This window comes from Ischnura elegans, chromosome 9, assembly GCF_921293095.1.
Source record: "Ischnura elegans chromosome 9, ioIscEleg1.1, whole genome shotgun sequence".
Taxonomy (NCBI): domain Eukaryota; kingdom Metazoa; phylum Arthropoda; class Insecta; order Odonata; family Coenagrionidae; genus Ischnura; species Ischnura elegans.
This window is the reverse complement of record NC_060254.1, coordinates 60,071,730-60,085,095: the sequence shown is the minus strand read 5'-3', so window position 1 is coordinate 60,085,095 and position 13,366 is coordinate 60,071,730. Positions and strand designations below refer to the sequence as shown.

The following is a 13,366-nucleotide window of genomic DNA, read 5'->3' as shown; positions in this document are numbered from 1 at the left end:
GAGAGCTGTTGGATCTTCAAACGAATCGTTCAATGAGTCACTCATTCCTGGAGCCAACGAGAATGGCATGATAGAAATGAATTGTTCTCGTGTAAATAAGAAATATTAGAAAGCGGTCACTCGCGCGCCGTAGGTGGTCACTTATTGAACTTTCGAACAATGCCAGGTCGGAAGTAGCACGTTATAGCTAATCTACTGCATCGATATAAGGAAGCTGTCGCTCGACTCCTACCTATCTGTGTTCTAGGATATATTTTACTTCAATATTATTTCTTGTTCCAATTGGAAGTTATACTTTGGTAATTTTTTTCCATATGAGATTTACCCTCACCTATCAAAGCCAACTTTCAGGTTGAAACCTTCAAAGAGAGATTTATCTACGGCTAGCTCAAGGACTCCAATTATGACAATAGATATTTACCTGCTTTCAAACAATAATCTATAATCTAATTTACATAAATAATTTCCGAAACATCAATTGTGAGGAATCTAGATTTTGTCGTCCATATTCTACGATTCTAATTCACTTTCATACCAACAAGTACTTTTTTCTATATCGACGGCTAAAGAAATGAGATCTGTTGTGGAAAACGCGTCTTATGTCAGACTAAATATGAGACAAATGAAATAAGAGTTCGTTTCAGTGTTTATATTTTCACCCTCTTATTTTTTAGCAGGGAGACGGAGTTGTGTGACCCTGACTTCGAATCCAAAAATAGAACTGCTCTTGGCTTGTGTAAGTCGCTTCGAGGCTTCTCAGAAACGTTAAACCACCTTTCACGTTATATGCATTGGACTGTAAATGATTCTAATTCGTCGTGCCACTTTTCCGCGCCGCCGTTGTCTCCAGTATTGTTTTCCTTTTTCTCTTAAGGGTGTTCTTCGAGCGGTATATCACGGAAAAACGATCACGAAAGATTACCGCCTCAAGGTTGCTTTGTCTTTTTTTTTCCTCGGCCTGTCCGCTTGACCGTAAGTTTTCATTCTATTTTCTCCACCGAAGTGCCTTATCATGTTCATTTTTCTGGAGGAGAAAATATTAGCGAGGCTACTCTGGAATGTTACCCATTTATCAGAGGATACAAGTTTTTGAATGTGAAGTCATGTTTGTTTCTACGTTATTTTTTTATTTCCTCCTTTTTTTATCCATTAGGACAATTTTTCGAACGATTGGGAAACATTATAGTTTGCCGCTGTATTCTTACTCGTTATATATCCCTTAAGCTTCGTTTCATGTTATCTTGATTTAGAAATTGTTAGCTTGATAATTTGAATATTTTTTGTGTATTTCTACGTATTAATACATAAAATTAATGACCTTTTCGCTAAGTTTTTGTATCAATACCGCTAAAGGTGCCGACGAGAACATTAAGATAGTATGCTTTGTTCATCAGCGCCATTTTTTAATTTTTCTTCGTTGCTCTTTATCAAAATTCCTTATTGAATAATTTTCTTTTTATGCATCAAATAATGTAAATCTTTCCGGTATTTTATTTGCTTCAAACCTTAAACTTACTTCTATTACGAATTGAGCTATTTACCTTTTATCATTGAGTTTCGACTATTTTTTGTTATTTTCTTTGGTAAATCGTGCCAAAAATTTGCTAAGCAGAATTTTCATTATGTTTTATAATTTTGTTTTATAATTTATTGCCAGTAGCTTCCGTCACATGTATGTGCTATCAGCGACTCATGTAGGGAAAACGTGGGAATGCAATGAAAAATTAAGTTTAGGAAGGGGGTAAACTGTGTGGTGAGTTAGATAAAGAGGTGTTTGGTGTATCGTAAATTCCAAAAAAAAGGAATATCTTCAAGTAAACTTCCCTAATATAATGGTTAGGAGTATAATCTGGTAAGACAGTATGTCCATCAAGAGAATTTTCTGTCACGCGAAATCCGCTTTAAAACAGTGAGTGACATTTATAGACCGATTTCAATTTTTTTTAAAGACTAAAACTTTTAATAGTAAATGAAACTCAATCGCCTTAAACATTTCCAATCCAAGTTTGCAGCGGACTTAATAATATTCCGTGGAATTTTCAGATTTATGCATGAATAATTTCCGAAGTTGTGGTAGTTTGAACCATTACGATCTGCATAGTTGTCCCCTAGGGTATGCATCGTCTTCCATCCCCAGGTGCATAGCTTCGAAAGCACTGATCTGCCTTGGGATTAGCCTGAATATGAGGTTTAAAAAAAATACGCAGGAATTTTGATGGCATCGATCTCCTTTATCCACCCACCGGCAGATGGAATGATGGGAAGGAAAAATAAATATGGAGGGAGCATCCAGCCTTCTTGAGCCGCCTCCCATTGCTGTACCCTCCGGCTCCGTACTTGGAGAGCACGCATTCGCACTCCTGTTAGATAAGATCGAAACCATTCCGAAGGCCATCTCCGGGAAGCGAACCTGTGGCCATAAATTTTGTTCCGCGGCGAGGGATGTGAGGGAAGTCAGTGTGTAGGGATGATTCGGATCGCGGGGGAGGGGGTAGGTGAAGAAAGGTTATGAGATGGGGAAGGAGACTTTAAAAAAAAAACATGATCAAGTGAGCGCTTCCTTCCTTATCGCTGTACGTATGGTATCGCCATCTTTAAATTTCTCAAGCAATTTGATGGTATCAAAGTAATTTAGAAAAAGGCGTTACCCCTCTTAGTGCCTCCTACTTGGAGTGGTACAGGCGAGAATTATTTTATTTATTTAAAAGAAATGTAACATCTTCGAAAAAATTCTGTTGTGTCATTTTTTATTATATTTTGGACTGAAATTCTTAATAATTTGGACAGAATTATTCTATTCTTTAAACCTTCCGAGAACTTAGCAGAGGCCCAAAAGATGTCGCATGTGTGTTTAACCCTTAAGCGTCTATTTTTTGTTGAAATTCAGCTCCTATCTTGCAAAACCATTTGTGCATTTGATTTAGTTTGAATTTTGACTTCCTTTTCCGTATAAATATGTAAATTTATTGTAACCTAGAGTTTTCATAAACAAAATGTAGCGAACCTGTTATTTCTCAAGCGTTATTCCTGGCCTCCGCTAAACAAGTTCTTCATTTTCTTCCCTTTTCTTAAAGGTAAGAGCTTTTTCCGATAAAAACGTTCACAAGATTGCAGAGAGAGAGAGGAATGTCATATGCATTTATGGTTGCATTTATGCAAAAATATCTTAATGGCGAGGGTTGGTAAAGAGCGATCTTTACGAAGAATTTATCCATTCCAAGGTGAATGAAGTCTTCAGTGGACCACTCCCTTTGGAAAATCAGACCGCGAGAGATAATTCACTCCTGAGTTTTATACTTCTCCTCTCGAAATAGCAGGTGTTTAAGATATGGACGGGTAATACCTGCTCACTCCGACAACTATATTATTGTGCCGCATTCACACCGTGTTCTTCAGTCAGTAGAAATGTCGCGTGAATGTTATCTTGGCGCTCAGGGAGGCATTTAAACCTCAAGTGTAGTCATCTTCGCTGTTATCTCAATTGCTGCAAGTTTTTATGCTCACCGTCTCGGGGATGAAAACGGAAAGATCTTGTTTTGATGCGGAGCGAATGTTAAAATTTAGTTCCTCTTGTATAAGATTTTAAATGCTTTCTAGGGAAAGCCATAGTATATTTTTCTATTGATTGGTATACTTCTGGAAACTGAATCCGGAGGTCCTTATTTAAGTCTATCTGACAAAGTTTAATGGTTATTTTGAAACTAATAAATAATTAAATAATTTTCCTTTAAGAACGAAAATATAAGCTTAAAATTTTTCAATAAATATAGTTCGATTTTATTTTAACGGAGATTACGGGGCTTGCCAGAGAAATCAACAATTTCTGCTGTACCAGATTTGATTTGCCTTCTACTTTAAGCCATCGTGTATTTTTCTACGGAGAGGTAGACATTTGGATACCGAAGCCGTTGGTAACCCTTAGTAAGCACTGTAAGTCGTAATAATTTAGAGTCGTCATCAGGCTCCGATACCTATGTTATTCGGCCCGTATTTAACGTGGAATGTCCGCATACCTCTCTTTGAACGATTTCAGTATTTTTTTCTATATATCTTTGGTGCCACTATATTTGACATTATAATATGTTGCTAATTATCTAGTCGCTGGGTTCGATTCCATCCTACGCTGAAAATTAAATTAAGTGGGTTTTTCCTCATATCTTGCCTGTTTAACCGACTCACTTGGTTATTGATGTCATTGAACTGATATTTTTTCGGTATCGATCCAGTTTGTACTTCTTGAGTCTGGGAATCGAATCGTCAGCTTCTATTTTGTGTGCTCTCATTTAGATTTCACTGATTATTATTGTTATTATTATTTTTCGTATTTTGCGTTGCCATCGTTGAAGCGAATTCTAAATTCAATTTTCCAATTATTTGATATCGATATATCTGGTTCAATGTTATCTTTAGACTGGTAATCAAGTGGAAGGGTTCGTATGATATCTACCTTCCTTCTAGCTTGTACCGACGATTATTTATATTGTCTGACGTGGTATCGTTGAGGCTCATTCGATATTCGTATCAGTCATCAGGGTGACCATCGAGTCCTGGTTCCGTCCCGAGTGAGCAGGATTTTCCAGGGCTCCCCATCAACCGTGAAAACCTTAAAACCGTGTATGAGCCGTGAATTTCGTCTACCGTGAAAAAAACGTGGAAATAGCCGTGAATTTCGTCATAAAACCCTAAAAAACCTCTCTCTCTTTAGATCTACGAAAAATACAAAATACAAAAAAACAGAAAACGTACTACTAAGAAAAATTGCAGGCGCTCCTTGGTTCATTCGAAACAAGGATCTACGAAATGATCTCAAGATAAATCCCATTCTCATAGAACTAAAAGCAAATTTACCGATATTCAAAAAATCTCTAGAAAGCACAAACAATGAAAAAATTGCAAACCTTTGGGACTATACTCCAGATCCAAATCTCAAACACCGTACTCCAAACTCCGCATTCAACCCAAACCACATCCCTTCCCCCGTAAACCACACCAACAGAATCACTAATTTTACATAAAGAAAAACAAAACCAGAAACTATCCTAATTGAAACTCACTGGAGACAGCCAGTAGGCTGGGACTAGTGGCCAAAATCAAATCAGAAATAGGGTAGTTTCCTTCATCAAAGAAAACAAAAGGCAATAATTGCGATTCGTTACCCACCATTAGTGTATTCATAATATACAAATTATTTCGTTTTATAAATGCCGGTGTAGACGAATGGCAATGGTCCATTTTTATCCTCATTTGAAAAGGGCCAGATTGGCGCCCATGCGATGCCACTCCACGTGACGTCACAGGGACCTAGTTTCTATGGGAGAAGATAGGAGTTATACGTCGTCTGAGGTTACCAAAGCATGCATGAGGCGCAGAGCTCAGGGAAACATGTCTTAATAATCACTTATTAAAACTGGCTAAGGTCGGAAAGTTTTCCTCGTTTGATAAGGTATTAATAATCCTTATTTAAGCCAAGCGCTACCAGGCGGCAGGGCACTAGGCTACCCGCTGGTAGCCTGCGACGTATCAGCGCTAAGCCTCGCCTCAAGGTCACCTTACCGGGCGGAGGGGGAACCAGAAATACGACGTACGGAGAGATTTCCCATCATTCCTACTAACGCGTCGCGTTTTCGCGCGCTTGAAAATTTTCACTTTTCATTTAATCGCGAAAAATAGATATTATCATTTAAAAATCTAAAAGCGTGAAATTATGTTATCTTTAGACTGATAATCAAGTGGAAGGGTTAGTATGATATCTTCCTTCCCTCTAGCTTGTACCGACGATTATTTATATTGTTTGTCGTGCCTTAATCGAAAGATTATTACTCCAGGAGTAATAATCTTTCGATTAAGGCAATAAAAAAATAATAGGAAACCACCCTATTCCGGCGAGGCGAGGCGAGATCTACGATTGACGGATCGAAAGAAAATTAGGTCAGTCACTCGCAGATACTGTCCACGCCTTTATCTGCACACGTATATTCGAAGCTTAAATATTGGTCCGCGTGCCATGACGACACACAGACCTTACGGCTGTGATCGGACGACATTTAACCAAAGCGATCATTAACCCTGGCGAGAAATCAGACACCTCTTCACTTCCCTGTCACTCTCCATTTTCCCACTAACAACCTTTAGCCGGCCCTAAATTTTGCTTACGATAGGCGACGTCATAAGAGCACTTTCATTGCTGCGTTTTGCATTCCCGGCGTATGTCGCGTTTGCTATATTTTTAGATAACGTGCGGTCAGTGATTTTTATGTGCTCAATATTTCTGCCTAAAATGGCTCATTAACAGACCGTGAATTTGACGCAATTTAGACCGTAAAAACCTGGAAAAAAACCGTGATTTTTTTTAAATTTAGTTAGAGTGGGAACCCTGTTTTCTCACTTTCCTTTACGCGTCGCGTCCACTGGAAAGAATGAATCTGCGCCACTTTTACTGCCTTGTGCATGAAAGCCTATGCCCGTACTCTAAGGGTCCGTGGGAACCGTTGAGGGATGAATTAAAGCTTCTGTCTCTCTCACTCCCCAGCTTCCTCCCTTTCCTCACATTGGAAGCGTTCCAGCGATGGAGTGGGAAGAGAATGTCGTGTCAACCACTCGTGCGAGTAATGGAGATCACCCGGGCTAGTAATTTTTCTCTTTGTTTTTTCTCCCTCGACCGATTTCGGTTCCACCATTCCCCCCCTCTACCCCCTCACCCTGTCCTGGAGTCTCTCTAGTGATTGCGACATCGTTCACTCGACTTTCGATTAGCGATGGCGCGGGAAGTGAAACATACATTTCTGCCTCTGGACGTAGCAGGAAAAAAATGGTTGCTTTTACTGCGGGAAGTTTTGTTTTTTCCTCCAACTTGAGAAATTTATTCCCAAGCGGAAAGAGGAGAATGCTTTATTTAATATTTCTCAAGGTGGTTGGCGCGGTTATCACTAGCCATGTAAACAACTACGTTCACATGATATTTGGTCCATGTAGCCCAACAGGATGGATAATTACAAGTTTGGCCTTTCGATTCAGCATTCCCTTTACAATTGAATCCCTTACATAGTTGTATTTTAAAAACTTGTCTTTATTAAAACGTATTTCGCTTTCCTGTACGTGAGGTCTGTAAAAATATTATTTAAAAACATTTAAAAAATAATTATTAAGGTATGCTGAGTTAGATTTTAATGGGAATTGTCTATAATTATATTATATGTATCATGTCTTAACTAAGACAAAATTGTGCGTTTTTATTAAATTTGTTCTGGAATCTCTCTAGTGATTGCGACATTGTTCACTTGACTTTCGGTCAACGATGGTGCGGGAAGTGAAAAATACATTTATGCCCCTGGACGAAGCAGGAAAAAAGTGGTTGCTTTTACTGCGGGAAGTTTTTTTTCCCTCAATTTTAGAAATTTATTTTCAAGCGGATATTTTATATTTCTCTTGGTGATGATTGCAATGGTTTTCGCTAGTATCCGAGGACTCATACCAATAACTACGTCTGCATAACAAAAGATGCATTGGGTACATGAGGACAGATAATTACAAGTTTGGTCTCACTATTTCCGCTGCAGTTGAATCCACTACGCAGTTCTATTTTAAATTTTGATCATTATTAAAGCATGATTCGGCTCGCTGCCTATCCGTTAGGTATTTAAATTGTTTTTAAAAGTTATTTTTCAATAATTCTAAGGAAAAATTAGTTGAATTTTCTTGGGAAACTTTTCAATTATGTTATACTTATGTGCATCTTAACTAAGAGTAAATGATACATTTTTATTAAATTGTGCTATGCGTAAAATGTTCTCGTATGATTGATGAATTTTACTTCGATTGGATTATATTTTATGTGAATGGTGCTTTCTCAATATTTAGTTTCCCAAGGGAATGATTCATGAAAATGAAGAATATGCCCTTTTCGACCAATTTACGTGCTGCATCAATTACAACCTTCTCCTCCTTATTTTTCCAGGGAAACAAGCAAAACAACCAGTGCCCCAAGTGTGCTGCTCACAGCAAGTGCCCCACCTCCCCTGTATCCAATGTGACTCTCTGCTGGAATGGAACCAAGTGCCAAAAAGGTGAGTGTTTCTTCCCGTATCTTAGCATTTATTAAGGCTCGTGCATGAACCTAAATATAATATTTCGTCGGTAATAGGGTAGTTTCCTTCATCAAAGAAAACGAAAGGCATTGATTGCATTTGGTATTCATGATACACAAATTATTTGGTTTTAGAAATCCCAGTTTAGACGATTGTTAATGGTCAAACTTAACCTTTTCATTTGAATAAGGCCAGATTGGTGGCCATGTGATGCCACTCCACGCGACGCCACAGGGACCTAGTTTCTACACGTGTAGATAGGAGTTTTACATCGTCTGAGATGACCAATGCATGCATGAGGCAGAGACTTCTGGGAAACATCTCTTAATAATCACCTATTAAAATTGCCTATGGTCGGAAAGATTCCTTCGTTTTATATGGTATTAATAATCCTTATTTAAGCCAAGCGCTACCTGCTAGCAGGGTACTCTGCTACCTGCTAGCAGCCTGCATCGTATCGGCGCTCATAGCCTCGCAACACGGTGGCCTCACACGGCGGCAGCTGGAAACAGGATGATGTCACACGGACTTTTCCCAGCATTCATACTTAGATGTCGCGTTTTCGCGCGCTTTACATTTTTCAATTTTCATTTAATCGCGAAAAATAGATGTAATTATTAAAAAATTTAAAAGCGTGAAATACGTACTCCAGGAGTAATAATCTTTCGATTTAGGCAATGAAAAAATAGGGAACCACCCTATTCACGCTGCCCTCATGAGATATTGGAGCATTCTTTCTGACTCTTTCAGTTACTGCGCTAACACTTCGCTATTTATAATTATCCTCTCGTCAAGAGGTTGAGTTCATATGATAATCTTTTTATGTACTTCAATAATTCTTCATTTAGTTGTAAGTCTTCAAATATTTTATTTTGATCCATCATAGTCTTTTACCTCGCTACGGAAATACCCGCGTTTTGAAAGTAAATATTATCAGTCCAAATGTTAGCATGAATTTCATTTATTTCGTGTAATTCGTTGTTTTTAGCGACTTTATAGAATCGACATTTATGAAACGCAAAAAAAACTTTAAATTTCCACAAATATTTAATACTGCTCGACGTAGGTCGCGACGTAGGTCGCGCCTAGTCAAAACCTAGGTCTTGCGGTATTAAATTTATGTGGAATAATGAAGTTTTCCTCCATTTCATTAGTGCATTCATTTACATTACTTTATACGTTTTTCTAATATAAATTCCTGTGTACATCGAAGAAATAGTCCATTTCCTTTGGAATTGAGGAAAGATTTTTTACTGCGTACTATTTAACCCAATCTAACCTAGAGCTACTTATGGAAGAATTCAAATTTCTAGATTTTTTCATTTTGAAAACTTGAAAATTTTGCGCTCAATCACAACTGTCGTGGCAGCTAAATATTTCGTCACTACAATATACTCCACAATTGGGCAGTTCAGTTTCCTATATATACAGCGGAAACTTGATACTTTTTTGATGCTGCCTATTAGCAACAATAGGAGAAAAAATGGTACAAAAAACACCTTTTCCTATTGAATCGGAATTCAAATGAATAAAACGGGGGAGTTGGCACCCCTAGTTACTGGAGGTTTGTGGGGGGGGGTGGGATATTGGATATGAAAAGACGGTTCGCGGGAGGGATAAGGTGTGTTCAGGAGGAATTACGACCGCGGAGAAGAAGGCGTCAAATTGCGAGGAAAGAGGCTTTTCGCGTTCTGGATGGAAATGACTGAGCTCTTGTCGATGGCGCTGGTGCGTGTTTGGCGCCAGCCGAGGAAGGAGCGGTGTGTGGGGGAAACGGGGAGACGGGGGGGTCTTTTGTGACGGAAACGACGACAAGACGGGTTTTTAAAGTGTGCGTCCCTCAGCGGAAGGCGCGGAAGCACGGTCGCCTCTGGTGCGAGTTCCAAGAAATGATCGCTGGCGTGAAACTGACGCTTATGCTCAGACTAGTTGGTTCTTTTATTGCTTATCGATTGGACTCTCTAATGGTTTACCTCCGCCAACGAACTTACAGTGCTTTTTAATGGAAAAAGCACGAATGTTATGAAAGAGGATCCTCAACTCGACCTCTAAATGTGTTGTCAACCACCGCGCATTTAAATGAGTTTACAAAAGTCGCCACTAACGAACAAATTGATCCGAGTTTCTTGGGGTAATAAGGAATAATTAGGGGTATTAACAGAAATTTATTCATATAATGATGTGACCTATCAAATGGTTAAAAATTCAATGCTATTCATCGCATTTAAAAACATTTTACTGAAAAATATTGGAAAAAAATGGATCATATTTTTGATCGTAGTTTCTCACAGCACCGCGGATATTTTTGAAAGCCGATTAAAATGCGACCGAAGTGGCAACAGAAATCAGTGTTTTTTGGGATGGAATTGGGCCTCCTCTATGCAGTCCCCTTGGGAAAAAGTTTGGCCAAAAATAGACGTAAAATTCAAAGATATACGGTTATTCCACTCCAATTTTCATCCATAGTTATGTATTTTCTCGTTCACGTCATTATTTATCGGTCACACTCCTCTAAATACGCAATTAATTCACACTCCTACCATATTTTTCTCTCCTAACCCACCGAATCTGATATTTTCTCGGTCCAATTATATTCTTCTGAGTCCAAAACTTGTGGCAAAGAACTAAAAACCACTTCATGATATAAAATCGACGAATTTTATTTTTCAGTCCCTTGTGCCAGATTCAGTTTGCACCTTTTTCCGGTGCTACATCACATAAGGTTATTAGCCTAATATAAATGGTACGCAGTGAAAGAAAACTGATCCTTTTTTCGGGAAATTTCCTGAAGCTCCCGCCAGGTAAAAACTTCATGTCTCCCGACAGTGCTTCAAACGCCTGAAAATTGGCTGCGAATGTGACAATTGAAGCTGAAAAAATAAATTGCGTCGATTTTTTATTATGACGGAGCTGTTTGTTCGTTTGCACGGTATTTTGGACGGAGTAGAATGAGAGCGAGAATATATTGGATTCGGCGTGTTTGGGGAGAAAAATATGGTGGGGTGTGTGAGATAATTTATTACTATTATTATTACATAAATTGTTACGAGTCGACCATGAAGTCGGGTGGTAGCATAAACTCAGGAAGTACATTAGGACAAAAATATAAAATGCAAAGTACCAGCTTGGGTGATAGGTTACATCACACACAAAAATATACATAAACCAAAATACAAAGCAAAATACTTATTACAAAAACTTTTTTAAAAGCCCTCAAAATACCATTTTCTAAACAATACCTGTCCCCATGTATATAGCACCAAATCAGCAAAAAAAAAACAATACATGGCTACAGTCACACTGCCCTCAACATCCATTTTTACACAATAATATACGAAGACCAAAGGAAAAAAAAACAAGAAACACCAAATTCAAAAAATATACGTTTATAAAGCCCTCAAAATTCAATTTTATTTATCCTGTTGATAAATATAGTGGTGTTAATTGGGAAGGGCTAAAAAAAATTGCATATTTAAAAACGATTAGTTGCTGAATAATTCGGCGATCGAGGAAATATATAATTCTGGATGAACAGTGGAGTGGGAGATAGAAAAAAAGAGATCAAGGTTGAAACAGGCGAGTGATACGTCAAATTATTTCAACGATTGCAGAAATGATAAGTGGTAGGTAATTAGGATGATTAGTGTGTGGCTCTCCCATGTAAAACTGCTCTCACCGTTCAATTATCTGCCATAATAATAATTAAAATTCGATAATTGTTATTGGTTTATTGACAGCCTGTTGATTATCGGGCATATTAATAAAGCTTGCTGGGGAATGTGCGGCTAACACAACCTCCTTTTTACTCTCACTCTGTCGGAAGTGGGTGCGAACTGAATCTGACACCAGGGGCTGAAAAAAAAATCGTCGATTTTATATCATGAAGTGGTTTTTAGTTCTCTGCGACAATATTTTTGACTGAGAAGAATAATGGAAGCGAAAAAATATCAGATGCGGTGGATTTTGGAGAGAAAAATATGGTAGGGAGTGTGAATTAATTGTGTATTTAGAAGAGCTCGGTTGATGAATTATGTCGTGAACGAGGAAGTATATAATTTGAATGAATTTTAGGGATGTAAAGTGGAGTGGAAGACAGAACACAGGATACAGGGTCTAAATGAACGAGCGATACTTCAAATTTAAGAATTACAACGAATCTGGGAACTGGAGTAATGAGGATAATTATCGTGTGGCTTTTGTATGCAAAACTGCTCTCGCCTTCAAATTACCTGCTTTAATAATAATTAATATTCGCTTATTACTATTGGTGTATCCTGTTGATTATCGGCCATATTAATAAAGATTGCAGGGAAATGTTCGGCTATCACTACATATTTGATGGTCGAAATCATTGGTGGTGATTTTCCTTTGGCGTGGGTGGTTGGTTGGTTCAGTGGAGCTTTTATTCCGACTGTGTTTGCCCTCCAGAAAGAGAGGGTTGGGGAGCTGGCGGCGTGTGATTCGGGGGTCGACTGCGTGGGTGGCATGAATGGGGGCGGAGGGTTGAGGTCCGTTCATTGATGTGTGCGCTGTGGGGTTGATTCCGTCTTTCGCCTCCCACTTCTCCATGGCGTAGTTGGTTCGCGTGAATTCTCTCGTCGTAATCTACGTCTACAGTTCATCATGGATTACAGTACATTTATGGCGAAAAAATTGTCAAACAGTGTGGGAATTAAAAAAATGTTTTGAATGGTTTTAAATTGTGGGAAATGGAGGTTTTATCAGTTTCTTATTTCATTACCTACGCTGAATATACGCCACGTTTTAGATTTTTGAAGATCAAGCTAATTTTTGTCGAAAATTTCAATAATAATGAATTTGGAGGTTAGTAATGCTGTTTGATAAGGGTGGAAGACAAAATTCGCTCCTACTATTTTACGTATTATTGGTGTTATTACCATAAGCTTTGGTCTTATTTTCATGGTCGAGCTAACTTTTGTCGATATAATGAATAATCATGAATTAGGACTTCGAAAATGGTGTTGGAAAAGTGTGGAAGACAAAATTTGCTCCTTCTCTTATACTAATAATAAAAATTTCATTTATTTTCGTAGCATCCATCTTATAATAACTGTATCTCACTTTTAACAATTTCAGAATCTATTCATAAATGAAATAAAAGAAAAAATAATACGAATTCAAGCAAATTCACCCTGTATTTTATACGTATTTTTTGTTGATTATTATGAACTCTGAAGGCCTTATTTTCAAAGACAAGCTAAATTTTTGTGAATGTTTTGAATAACGTTGATTTTAGATATGCGTTTGAGCCAAATATAATC

The 13,366-nt window shown here is 38.1% G+C and overlaps 1 protein-coding gene across 1 annotated transcript in view; it reads left to right on the top strand.

Annotated features, from left to right (window-relative positions):
- Positions 1-13,366, top strand: part of LOC124164938 (insulin-like peptide receptor) — a 283,928-nt gene that overhangs the window by 55,653 nt on the left and 214,909 nt on the right. The window contains exon 3 of the mRNA XM_046542177.1: positions 7,955-8,063. Coding sequence (XP_046398133.1) covers positions 7,955-8,063 — 109 coding nt within the window. The remainder of the gene's footprint in view (positions 1-7,954; positions 8,064-13,366) is intronic.